General features: G+C 40.9%; 1 protein-coding gene across 1 annotated transcript in view; it reads left to right on the top strand.

Moving 5' to 3' along the window:
* LOC133559959 (probable polypeptide N-acetylgalactosaminyltransferase 8) overlaps positions 1 to 14,334 on the top strand; it is a 76,484-nt gene that overhangs the window by 44,140 nt on the left and 18,010 nt on the right. The window contains exons 5-6 of the mRNA XM_061911945.1: positions 4,220 to 4,417; positions 4,513 to 4,627. Of these exons, the coding sequence (XP_061767929.1) occupies positions 4,220 to 4,417; positions 4,513 to 4,627 (313 nt within the window). The remainder of the gene's footprint in view (positions 1 to 4,219; positions 4,418 to 4,512; positions 4,628 to 14,334) is intronic.

The raw sequence follows: 14,334 nt of genomic DNA, 5'->3' as shown, positions 1-14,334 counted from the left end.
ATTGGGTTGAGTTTTTTTGTTGCCTTGATGTGGGATCTGAACCGAGAATGTCGTTGTGGCTCCTAGAGCCCTTTGAGACATTTCTAATTAAGAGCTATATAAGTAAACTTTGATTCAATCAATCAATCAATGTTTACTTATATAGCCCTAAATCACTAATGTCTCAAAGGGCTGCACAAACCACCACGACATCCTCGGTAGGCCCACATAAGGGCAAGGAAAACTCACACCCAGTGGGACGTCGGTGACAATAATGACCCAGTGGGACGTCGGTGACAATGATGACTATGAGAACCTTAGAGAGGAGGAAAGCAATGGATGTCGAGCGGGTCTAACATGATACTGTGAAAGTTCAATCCACAATGGATCCAACACAGTCGCGAGAGTCCAGTCCAAAGCGGATCCAACACAGCAGCGAGAGTCCCGTTCACAGCGGAGCCAGCAGGAAACCATCCCAAGCGGAGGCGGATCAGCATCGCAGAGATGTCCCCAGCCGATACACAGGCAAGCAGTACATGGCCACCGGATCGGACCGGACCCCCTCCACAAGGGAGAGTGGGACATAGAAGAAAAAGAAAAGAAACGGCAGATCAACTGGTCTAAAAAGGGAGTCTATTTAAAGGCTAGAGTATACAAATGAGTTTTAAGGTGAGACTTAAATGCTTCTACTGAGGTGGCATCTCGAACTGTTACCGGGAGGGCATTCCAGAGTACTGGAGCCCGAACGGAAAACGCTCTATAGCCCGCAGACTTTTTTTGGGCTTTGGGAATCACTAACAAGCCGGAGTCCTTTGAACGCAGATTTCTTGCCGGGACATATGGTACAATACAATCGGCAAGATAGGATGGAGCTAGACCGTGTAGTATTTTATACGTAAGTAGTAAAACCTTAAAGTCACATCTTAAGTGCACAGGAAGCCAGTGCAGGTGAGCCAGTACAGGCGTAATGTGATCAAACTTTCTTGTTCTTGTCAAAAGTCTAGCAGCCGCATTTTGTACCAACTGTAATCTTTTAATGTTAGACATGGGGAGACCCGAAAATAATACGTTACAGTAGTCGAGGCGAGACGTAACAAACGCATGGATAATGATCTCAGCGTCTTTAGTGGACAGAATGGAGCGAATTTTAGCGATATTACGGAGATGAAAGAAGGCCGTTTTAGTAACGCTTTTAATGTGTGCCTCAAAGGATAGAGTTGGGTCGAAGATAATACCCAGATTCTTTACCGTGTCGCCTTGTTTAATTGTTTGGTTGTCAAATGTTAGAGTTGTATTATTAAATAGAGTTTGGTGTCTAGCAGGACCGATAATCAGCATTTCCGTTTTTTTGGCGTTGAGTTGCAAAAAGTTAGCGGACATCCATTGTTTAATTTCATGATTGATTTATTGATTGAAACTAAGATTGAACTGTGCATCGTAACTGCATCACAAAGCGACACCAGAGAATAAAAGACATAGCTAAAGTGATCTGGGGTGGTAGCGATGGACTGTACGCATCCAAATTGAAAAGAGATGAAGTGAAAAAGAAGAGTGTGTCGAATATCCGCCTGCACAAGCCCCGAGGGAGTGTTACCAACGTACGCAAAGGGTATAGAAACCTTGTTGCAACACAACATTTATCACTTTCAGAAGTGCCGGAAAGACAACGCTTACAAACACTTTTTTGACATTTGGCAAAATTTTGCCTTAGCAGTGAACTTAATAAGACCTTTTTGGAACGTATAGCTGTAGTAGCCGTATGTCAAAACAAAGTTTGCAAATCAAACTTATCACCCAAAGAAAATAAACTGCCACTGTTGTAAGGGTTGTACATAATAATCCAAAACAATGTCCAATTAAAGCGAACATGTGGTTTAGTTATCCAAAACAAGCAAGTAAAAAAAGAAATCACATGCCTCTCCAATTTAGATTAAAAAAAAACAAAACAAAAAAAACAGAAAATACTGCAAAAAATGTAGGTAGCTCCAAAAGTAATTGTTTATAGACCTGGGGCACATTGTAAAAATGAAATACTGTAAACATAAAAAACAGCAAAAATGTAGAAAAGTGCACACAAGATTTGTCTTCAAATCTGTTTTAGTTTAACTCATTCCAAATGACATAAGATCACTATAATTCAAATAACGTTAACAATATTTCTTATTTTATATACTTGAAGGCTCCACATCACTGCTGTTGTTTTTAGAATGTAAACCAGCTATTGTTTTTTTATGATCATATTATAAACATAGTCATGTTTGTTTTGAACACCGCTGTTCTTTTTTGAATGTATTTGCATCTTGGCAGCTCATACTTTTCTTTAAATTATGTGCAAAAAGATGTTGAAGCGCAGTCATCTTAAATACTTTCCAATAAAGTAATGATTTTAAAAGTACGCCTACTCGGTGGCCTAGTGGTTAGAGTGTCCGCCCCGAGATCGGTAGGTTGGGAGTTCATACCAAAGACTATAAAAATGGGACCCATTACCTCCCTGCTGGGCACTCAGCATCAAGGCTTGGAATTGGGGGTTAAATCACCATAAATGATTCCCGGGCGTGGCACCGCTGCTGCTCACTGCTCCCCTCGCCTCCCAGGGGGTGGACAAGGAGATGGGTCGAATGCAGAGGACATATTTTGCCACACCTAGTGTGTGTGTGACAATCATTCGTACTTTACTTTACATGGGTTCAGTTTTTTTTTTAAAAATCGGTATCAAATGAGTACCGAAAATTCAATCAATCAATCAATCAATGTTTACTTATATAGCCCTAAATCACTAGTGTCTCAAAGGGCTGCACAAACCACTACGACATCCTCGGTAGGCCCACATAAGGGCAAGGAAAACTCACACCCAGTGGGACATCGGTGACAATGATGACTATGAGAACATGATACTGTGATACTGATGATACTGATGACTATGAGAACATATGAGAACATGATACTGTGAAAGATCAATCCATAATGGATCCAACACAGTCGCGAGAGTCCAGTCCATAATGGATCCAACACAGTCGCGAGAGTCCAGTCCAAAGCGGATCCAACACAGCAGCGAGAGTCCCGTTCACAGCGGAGCCAGTAGGAAACCATCCCAAGCGAAGGCTGATCAGCAGCGCAGAAATGTCCCCAGCCGATACAAAGGCGAGCAGTACATGGCCACCGGATCGGACCGGACTCCCTCCACAAAGGAGAGTGGGACATAGAAGAAAAAGAAGAGAAACGGCAGATCAACTGGTCTAAAAAGGGAGTCTATTTAAAGGCTAGAGTATACAAATGAGTTTTAAGGTGAGACTTAAATGCTTCTACTGAGGTGGCATCTCGAACTGTTACCGGGAGGGCATTCCAGAGTACTGGAGCCCGAAATGAAAAAGCTCTACAGCCCGCAGACTTTTTTTGGGCTTTGGGGATCACTAATAAGCCGGAGTCCTTTGAACGCAGATTTCTTGCCGGGACATATGGTACAATACAATCGGCAAGATAGGCTGGAGCTAGACCGTGTAGTATTTTATACGTAAGTAGTAAAACCTTAAAGTCACATCTTAAGTGCACAGGAAGCCAGTGCAGGTGAGCCAGTACAGGTATATATGTATGTATATATGTATATAAAGGTATATACAGTATAGGTATATATGTATATAAAGGTATATACAGTACAGGTATATATGTATGTATATATGTATATAAAGGTATATACAGTATAGGTATATATGTATGTATATATGTATATAAAGGTATATACAGTACAGGCGTAATGTGATCAAACGTTCTTGTTCTTGTCAAAAGTCTAGCAGCCGCATTTTGTACCAACTGTAATCTTTTAATGCTAGACATGGGGAGACCCGAAAATAATACGTTACAGTAGTCGAGGCGAGACGTAACAAACGCATGGATAATGATCTCAGCGTCTTTATTGGATTTGAGGCAATTCATTGGTTTCGGTATCGACTACTGAAATTCTGGCATCGTGACAACCTTAATATCTTTGCAGGCATGCTTTTATTTTGAAAGGCCTGACTTTTTACAGGCTGCATAATGTGTGTTAGGTCGATGTTACGAAGTAAATCCGAGGGTAAGTAGACTTGAAGCTGTGCCTGTAGAAGTACGGAAACGGGAAAGAGGGACACAATACGGTAAAAACGGAAGGGCTGGCAGGTTCAGACTGAGAAAGACTGAAGTAAAGCTCCAGCTGACGTTAACTTGTGTGTGTTGTGTGTGTGTGTGTGTGTGTGTGTACACTCAGGGCAGAACCGTTGCTGGCTCGCATCAAGGAGGACCGAACTGTCATTGTGACACCCGTCTTTGATAAAGTCAATTATGATGACTTGACGGTGATCCGCTACAGTCCTGCTGCGGATGCCTTTGACTGGGCCTTGTGGTGCATGTACGAGTCCTTCAGGCCTGAGTGGTACGAGCTCAAGGACGATTCGCAGCCTGGCAAGTGAGTCCATCATGAAAAATCTCACCGAGTCGTTTCTGACTCGTTTTGGAGTGTCAGTGGATGATGGTGTCCTCATGATTCAATGGTTCGAAAAGGAGTCCCTCCATCATGGGGATACTTGTCGCAGATAGAAAGTTCTTTGGAGAGATCGGAAGTCTGGACGGAGGAATGAAGATATACGGTGGGGAGAATGTCGAGCTGGGCATCCGGGTAAGATCACCTTAAAGTCCGAGAGCCTCATTTATAAAAAGTGTGTGTGGAACTGAATGTAGTCAGTCCAAACCCTAGAACAGTGGTTCTCAAATTGGGGTACGCGTACCCCTGGGGGTACTTGAAGGTATGCCAAGGGGTACGTGCGATTTAAAAAATATATTTTAAAAATAGCAACAATTCAAAAATCCTTTATAAATATATTTATTGAATAATACTTCAACAAAATACAAATGTAAGTTCATAAACTGTAAAAAAAAATACAACAATGCAATATTCCGTGTTGAAAGCTAGATTTTTTGTGGACATGTTCCATAAATATTGATGTTAAAGATTTCTTTTTTTGTGAAGAAATGTTTAGAATTAAGTTCATGAATCCAGATGGATCTCTATTACAATCCCCAAAGAGGGCACTTTAAGTTGATGATTACTTCTATGTGTAGAAATCTTTTTTTATAATTGAATCACTTTTTTATTTTTCAATTTTTGAAGTTTTTAGTTATTTTTATATCTTTTTTTCCGAATAGTTCAAGAAAGACCACTACAAATGAGCAATATTTTGCACTGTTATACAATTTAATGAATCAGAAACTGATGACATAGTGCTGTATTTTACTTCTTTATCTCTTTTTTCCAACCAAAAATGCTTTGCTCTGATTAGGGGGTACTTGAATTAAAAAAATGTTCACAGGGGGTACATCACTGAAAAAAGGTTGAGAACCACCGCCCTAGAATGTGTGTATGTGTAACGGGGGCCAGCCGGCATTCCTGGGCCATGTTGTAACCTCACACACTGACGACCTCAAGAGTAGTGGTGGCTATCGGGTTTATAGCTGGGGCTTTTAGCTCAGTAATTAGCATGCTCCTCCCTCAGGTTCAAGTCCCAGGTGGAACAGAAAAGCAGGACTTGAACCAAATGGGTTGCACACAAGAACATTCAGATTTATAAAAGTATGCTGCGCACTATTATAACCCACACCTGCGGTGAATTGTGCACAGAAGAGTTCCTCCCACAATCATCCATAAATGGTCACGCTAATTAGCTCATGACTATGTTGATGAGTTCGAGAATCAGGTGTTGGACTGCCAATATCAAATACCGAGACAGCGACTCGAAAGGGTCTGTGCAGGTTTCAACCAGGGGCGTCACTAGACCTAATACTGTACTGGGGCACACCTGGGGCACAAATAATTCATGTGAGCATGCAAAGCGTGCAAGCAAAATCATTTTTAGCACTTATTTATCATGAAAAATACATAAATAGTGCTTTAAACTATGAAATCATATCAGATTATGTTGTATGGATCTTTGATTAACCACCTGAAATTAACTCATGCATTTGACCTACTTGTGCACTTTTTTACTCCAGACTTCTAAACTGCTACTGGAAGAGCAATGAATCTTTTTCAAATAAATATTGCAGTAATCATCTGCAAATTTAACATCTACAAAAGTAAAACAAAAAATAAAGCACCCCTACATCCCTGGGTTCTTTTATACTATTTAATTTCCATTTATGGCAATGTGGCTAATCCTATTTCAGATACACAAAACTATAAAATATACACAAAACAATAAAGCCACAGTAGTAGAATAAATGAACAACTGTTGTGTGTCTGTTCAGGGAATCATTTTCTGAGAAGTAAACTGTAACGTCTCCTTTTCATTTTTGCAAAGTGGTCAATCACTCTGGACAGACATGGAAATATTACACTAACTGTTATACAGTTGACCAGTGGTTCCCAACTGCTGGGTCGTGACATAAAAGTGGATTGTGTGTCATTTTCAGTGAGTCGCAGTCAGATGTGTGCATGAAAAAAAAAAGTTTAGGGAGAAAAAAATCAAATTATTGCAACAAAACCAGATTATTTTAGCCTTTTTTCTAGCGACTATTAGTGAGTATTTTAGCAAAAGGCAAACCGACTAACAAGTTGGAGGAGGACTCAGGACAGACATGGAAATATATATATTTTTAAAAAATCTAAATGGGGCAACAAAACCCGATATTTTTAGCCATTTTTCTGCAAACAAATACAGAAATGTTACTATTTTTTCTGGAAACAAAAGCAGATGCTTTAGCTGAAGCCATTTTTCTGGTGACAAAACAAGATTATTTTAGTCAAAGTCACAGCGATTAACAAGACGAGTCTACTGTGCTATTTTTCTGTGAAATAAACTTGAATGATTTAAAAATTTGGCTCACGACTTGATGATATGGAAAAATGTTTTTCTTCCTGAAGATAAACCATTTGAGAAGCACTCAACTCACACATGCTTACTCCAAATCATCATTGATGCAGAACCAGCAGACAATAACCAACATTATGTTTCATGTTCATTGGAAATTCCCCCGACAGCTCGTACAGCAAATGAATATGTTTGTCTTGATACAAGGAATAACGTTAGCTAACTTAGCATCAACTTAAGACAATGATGTTGCCTAGCTAGCTAGGACTTCACTTACATCTCTCATTCCTGCTGCTTCTTCTCTGCAGCGGGCGAATAACTTTCTTAAATCCATCTAGGAGTTACAGTTTGAGTCAAATCAAAATCAAAATAATGTAATTAACAAATGGTTGTTGGCTAACGTCACCTACCTCATGCAGTGATTCGCAGCCCCCCTCTCTCTCTCTCAACGGAAGATCCACACGTGAATAAATTACCATATTAATTAGCCATGTGCTCTTTGTTAGTGGAGTGAATACAGTAGCAATCAATGACCATACTAAGTAGTATGTGCGCTGTTGTCTATGTTATGTAGACTTAAAACTCTGAAGCGTTTTTTTTTTTTTATTGGTGACATTTTTACTGGGACACTGCAGATCAACAGTGGGGCACGTGCCCCAGTGAAATATGTCTGGCGACGCCCCTGTATCAAACATAAAATATTATGAAAATAATCACTTGAAGCCTAGTGCATACAAAAATTTAAATGACAAATACCTCGTGTGACGATCGGTCACTTCATTTCTGTTGGTTTTCCTTTGTTTTTGTATTTACTTCCTGTCAGGGCTCTTATTTTGTTAAATTTCTTGTTTGTTCCCCGTAGCATTGTTTTCTCCTCACCTGCTGTTGATTGGCAGCTGGTCCACACCTGCTGCCAATCAGTATATGTCTATTAATGTTTTCACTTGAGTACTCCTCAGTGCTCGAAGATCACACACTTTGTTTGGAACTTTTGTTTTCAAGACCGCTTCATTTTCTGTTACATGAGATTAAAACTCTTCATACCTTCTCTTCGCTCTCCCGGTTCCTGCATCTTGGGGTCACGAAAACGGCTGCCATGCGCGTTCCTAACACCTTGGTCGTTATCAATTGTTAATCGACCTCTAATTTTGTTCCACCACAACATCCTTTACTAAAAAAATGACACAATGAGGTTAGTCTAAAGCAGATCACTTTAAAGGCCTACTAAAACCCACTACTACCGACCACGCAGTCTGATAGTTTATATATCAATGATGAAATATTAACATTGCAACACATGCCAATACGGCCTTTTTAGTTTACTAAATTACAATTTTAAATTTCCCGCGGAGTTTCCTGTTGAAAACGTCGCGGAATGATGACGCGTGTTTGTGACGTCTAGGGTTGTAGCGGACATATTAGCCCAGCACCACACACGGCTAAAAGTCGTCTGTTTTCATCGCATAATTACACAGTAATTTGGACATCTGTGTTGCTGAATCTTTTTCAATTTGTTCAATAATAATGGAGACTATAAAGAATAATGCTGTTGGTGGAAAGCGGTGGATTGCAGCTGCCTTTAGCATCGAAACAAAGCCGGTGTTTCTTTGTTTGTTGTGAAGCTTTAACACAGAGCGGTCAAGCGAACATGTTTCTCTACGTCAACCAGGAAGTTTTTGGATGTAAAAATTTTGATATTAAGCCAACTCTTACCAGACACTTCAGTAGATTATGGAACCTCCTCCTGTAGCTGTCAAAAAGGCAGCTGTGAGCTTGGCTCCTCGGCTTTTCTCAGAGACACTGGCGTTCACCGCAGCCATCCGACTTTCAGGTATGACAGTAGAATCTCACTAAAATACTATTAACACAATAAGCAGATAAGGGATTTTCCAGAATTATCCTAGTAAATGTGTCTAATTATATCTGAAATGCACCCACTGCCGCCGCTTTTTTTTAATATATATATTTTTTTAATCAATCAATCAATCAATGTTTATTTATATAGCCCCAAAATCACAAATGTCTCAAAGGACTGTACAAACCATTACGACTACGACATCCTCGGAAGAACCCACAAAAGGGCAAGGAGAACTCACATCCAGTGGGCAGGGAGAATTCACATCCAGTTGGACGCCAGTGACAATGCTGACTATGAGAAACCTTGGAGAGGACCTCAGAAGTGGGCAACCCCCCCCTCTAGGGGACCGAAAGCAATGGATGTCGAGCGGGTCTAACATGATACTGTGAAAGTTCAATCCATAGTGGCTCCAACACAGCCGCGAGAGTTCAGTTCAAAGCGGATCCAAGACAGCAGCCAGAGTCCCGTCCACAGGAAACCATCTCAAGCGGAGCGTAGATGCTGATCCGTGCCTCACGTTAACTTTCTTCATCAATGAATCTTTCATCCTCGCAAAAAATTGATGGGGAAATCGTCGCTTTGTCAGTCCGAATAGCTCATGCTGCTGGAGGCTATGATTGTAAACAACGTGAGGATGTGAGGGGCCCTCACACCGGTGACGTCACGCGCACATCGTCTGTTTACTTCAGTTAAAGGCAAGGCTTTTTTATTAGCGACCAAAAGTTGCAAACTTTTTCGCCGATGTTTTCTACTAAATCCTTTCAGCAAAAATATGGCAATATCGCGAAATGATCAAGTATGACACATAGAATGGACCTGCTATCCCCGTTTAAATAAGAAAATCTCATTTCAGTAGGCCTTTAAAAGTGCATGTGCCAACCTACATTTGCGTCAAAGATAGCTGAATGCGTGTCGGAGCTCTGAGTGTTTTGGTGTCCCTAGTGCTGCAGTGCAATCAAGACATGATTGCCGGAAGCTATCAGAAAAATGTTGCGTCACCACGTTTTTCCTTTTATTGGCGCATTTAACCCTGAATCCTGACTGGCAGGTTCCTAAAACCCTTCCTATCACATACTGTGCTTCTGAGTTAATGTTGCTGGTCAATCTGAATTTATTATTTATTGAATTTTATTTTTCAGTATCAAATGGTTCAAGTTGGTCCAAAATGTTTACAGTTTGAATAGGGATTTTTTTTTTAATTTATAATTTTTTTGTTTTTTAAGGCAAACTGATTCATTTTAATTATTTCCTGATACAGACTAAAAAACGTTGTTAAAGTTATTTTTGTTGTGGATCTATATTTCTTTTTTGGTTGTATATAATAGTAATAAGGATACAATGTCATGCAGAGGTGTACTTATAGCAATTTTATAGAAAAATTATACTATTTATTAGAGATGTCCGATAACATCGGAATGCCGATAAATGCTTTCCAATGTAATATCAGAAATTATCGGTATCGGTTTCAAAAAGTAATATGTATAACTTTTTAAAACGCTGCTGTATGGAGTAGTACACGCATGTAGGGAGAAGTACATAGCGCCAATAAACCTTAAAGGCACTGCCTTTGCGTGCCAGCCCAATCACGTAATATCTACGGCTTTTTACACACACACACACACACACACAAGTGAATGCAAGGCATACTTGATCAACAGCCGTACAGGTCACACTGAAGGTGGCAGCATAAACAACTTTAACACAGTTACAAATATGTGCCACACTGTTAACCCACACCAAACATGAATGACAAACATTTCAGGAGAACATCCTCACCGTAACACAAAAGAACAAATACCCAGAATTCCTTGCAGCACTAACTTTTTCGTGATACTACAATATACACCACCCGAAAACCCCGCCTACCTCAACTTCGTCATGCTCTCTTAGGGAGAGCATGTCCCAAATCCCAAGCTGCTCTTTTGAGGCATGTTAAAAAAAAAAAAAATGCACTTTGTGACTTCAATAATAAACATGGCAGTGCCATGTTGGCATTTTTTGCCATAACTTGAGGTGATTTATTTTAGAAAACCTTGTTACATTGTTTAATGCATCCAGCCGTGCATCACAACAAAGTTAGCCATAATAATGTGTTAATTCCACGACTGTATGTATTGGTATCGGTTGATATCGGAATCGGCATTTAAGAGTTGGACAATACAGGAAAATCGGATACCGGCAAAAAAAGCCATTATCAGACATCTCTACTATTTGTAGTTAAGGTACAGAGTTGGAGGGGGAAGCAAAATGTGTTCTTCTTCCTGGGGATGCGTAACAGAAAATAATCGAGAAGCGCTGTGTTAATGTGAGTGTGAGCTTTGTTTGGTGGTGATCTTACCGGATTCCTGTCTGAAAGGCTTTGCGTGAGCCTTTCAGACAGGAATCCGGTCAAGTATCAGTCAGTATCAGTATCCCTGAGATAGGATTGTGATGCAGCAACTCCTCTATCATCATCACCCTTATCACCGCCTTCAGCACAAATCTGCATCTACACCCTCCAGAGAGGCTTCACGGTCATTCTCTTCATCTAGAAAGCTTGGTGAAATCTGGGATTGAAATAATGCCCCTTACTCCGGACGTGGCATGATCAAGGATTCTGTCACCCCAAAAAGATTGCACCCCTCTTCCTCCTCAGCCTATTCATTTAACCAAAGCTGCCCCACCCTGGCTGTCTTCACAACAGCGTCAATGCTGTTGTCTAGGTTGCAAAGGGCCTCTGTGCAGATAAACATCACATCAAGCAGTTAGATCAGAGTAACGTAATCCACATTCCTTTGAAGAACACAATGTCTCGGACAACTCTAGCTAATCTCAAAACAAGCAAGTTACTCAATGTCGGATCTTTGAGTCACAAATCATTTTCAATTAATGATTTGATTTCCTCTTACAGTCTTGATGTTATGTTTTTAACTGAGACATGGCGCCGCATAAAAACAGCAAATGCTGTTCTGAATGAAACTAGCGCACCTCACTTTACTTAACCTATTATGATCGAGGGAGTTGAGGTACAGACCGTGGACTCATTCAAGTACCTCGGGGTTTGGGTGGACAATAAGCTGGACTGGACTGTTAACACGGACCACCAGTACAAGAAAGGACAGAGCAGGCTGTACTTCCTCAGGAGACTGCACTCCTTCAACATTTGTAGAAAACTCCTGTGGATGTACTACCAGTCTGTGGTTGCCAGTGTTCTGTTCTACATGGTAGTGTGCTGGGGGGGCAGTACATCTAAGAAGGACAGCTCCAGACTTGAGAAACTGATCAGGCGGGCCGGTTCTACAATGGGAATGAAACTGGACTCACTGGTGACGGTGGCAGAGAAGAGGACTGTGGAAAAACTAGTGAGCATCCTGGATGATGCCAGTCACCCTCTGCATAGTGTTATCAGTAGCCAGAGGAGCCTGTTCAGTGCTAGACTGCTTCATCCCAAGTGCAGGACTAATAGACTCAAGAACTCCTTTGTCCCACACGCCATTAGACTGTACAACTCCTCTCTGGGACGGGGGACGGGGGGTACTAGGATGACAGGGGATGCAAAACAATAACAGTGCAATACGTTTTCATAACATGGTCACTACTGCCTACTTTGTCTTGTTATATTCTTATTTTACTGTTATATTTTTATTCCCATTGTTTTTATTCTTTTTGTAATATTTCTCTATTTTGTTTCCTTTTAAACCCCCATTATTTACTTTTTACTTTTTTCTTTAAATTGATCTCAACTCTGTACACTGCTGCTGGAATTTTATTTTTCCTGAAGGAACTCTCCTGAAGGAATCAATAAAGTACTATCTATCTATCTATCTATCTTTAACTATTTGTTGGAGGCACGACAAAACCAGAGGGTTGGGGGTGTTTGTGCCCTGAACATTAGAGATGCGCGGTTTGCGGTCTCATTCGCGGAGTCCGCGGATAAACCGCGGGTCAGGCGGGTGACATGACGAAAAAAATAGATTTTAATTAGATTCGGGCGGATGGCGGTTGAACCATCCGGAAATATTTGATATGCATGGTTCTGGGATCGTATCCTTTACCATTCAAGGAGCCATTTTAGACCCGTGTCACAAAGCGAAGAAGACAATAGGAGACGCTAATATTCTCTGGAAAGACTGCCGGCAGTCACCCAGATAATAAGTAATAGGGCGTGCTGTGAAGCCATTGGCTTTGTTGCCTTCTACAGCATGTACGATCTGCTTGTCAGTCCAGCAACATGTTGTGTGTGTACGCACACGACTGCAAGGCATACTGGGTGACACAGAGTACACTAATGGTTGTGATATAAACAATTTTAACACTCTTAGTAATATGCGCCACGCTGTGAAGCCACACCAAACAGGAATGACAAACACATTTCGGGAGAACATCCTCCCAGTAACACAACAAATACCCAGAATCCTTTGTATCCATGACAGTCCTGACTATTTTATACACCCCTCTAGCAGCAACCCCCCCCCTCCCGTGCGTCGGTAAGGTGGGCGGGGTTGGGGGCGCGGGGGTGTAAAATGTATTCAGGGTGTATCACGGATACAAAGGATTCTGGGTATTTGTTGTGTTGCGTTTATGTTGTGTTACTGTGAGGATGTTCTCCCGAAATGTGTTTGTCAATCTTATTTGGTGTGGCTTCACAGCGTGGCGCATATTAATAAGAGTGTTAAAGTTGTTTATATCACAACCATCAGTGTACTCTGTATCACCCAGTATGCCTTTCAATCTTGTTCGTGTAATTGCGGAAGCTGCACACAACATGTTGCCGGACTAACAATCGGTTTGTACATGTTGTTGAAGGTGTCAAAGGCAATGGCTTCACAGTACGCCCAAATTCTTATCATCAGGACGAACGCTGTTGGATATTCGCGAGAACGTTAGCGGCTCCCATTGTCTTCATTACTCTGTGAAACGGGTTTAAATAGTTCTGTGAGTGGTAAAATTGGTTGACCTCTGATGTATTTCAGCGGGCGGTTGCGGTTCTGATAAAATGTTGGTTCGGGTGGACGGCGGGTGGATGATGACTTTGGCGATGCGGTTGCGGATGATATAATTGCCTATCCGCGCATCTCTACTGAACATACAAACCCCGTTTCCATATGAGTTGGGAAATTGTGTTAGAATTAAATATAAACGGAATACAATGATTTGCAAATAATTTTCAACCCATATTCAGTTGAATATGCTACAAAGACAACATATTTGCATTGCATGGCAGCTCCCTCCATCAGTGTGTGAATGTGTGTGTGAATGGGTAAATGTGGAAGTAGTGTCAAAGCGCTTTGAGTACCTTGAAGGTAGAAAAGCGCTACACAAGTACAACCCATATTTGATGTTCAAACTGATAAACATTTTTTTTTCCAAACAATCATTAACTTTAGAATTTGATGCCAGCAACACGTGACAAAGATGTTGGGAAAGGTGGCAATAAATACTGATAAAGTTGAGAAATTCTCATCAAACATTTATTTGGAACATCCCACAGGTGTGCAGGCTAATTGAGAACAGGTGGATCCCATGATTGGGTATAAAAGCAGCTACCATGAAATGCTAAGTCATTCACAAACAAGGATGGGGTGAGGGTCACCACTTTGTAAGCAAATTCTCGAACAGTTTTAGAACAACATTTCTCAACGAGCTATTGCAAGGAATTTAGGGATTTTACCATCTACGGTC

This window comes from Nerophis ophidion, linkage group LG10 (assembly GCF_033978795.1).
Source record: "Nerophis ophidion isolate RoL-2023_Sa linkage group LG10, RoL_Noph_v1.0, whole genome shotgun sequence".
NCBI classification, from domain to species: Eukaryota; Metazoa; Chordata; class Actinopteri; order Syngnathiformes; family Syngnathidae; genus Nerophis; species Nerophis ophidion.
Note: the sequence above shows the minus strand (reverse complement) of the source record. Positions and strands in the feature narration are given on the sequence as shown.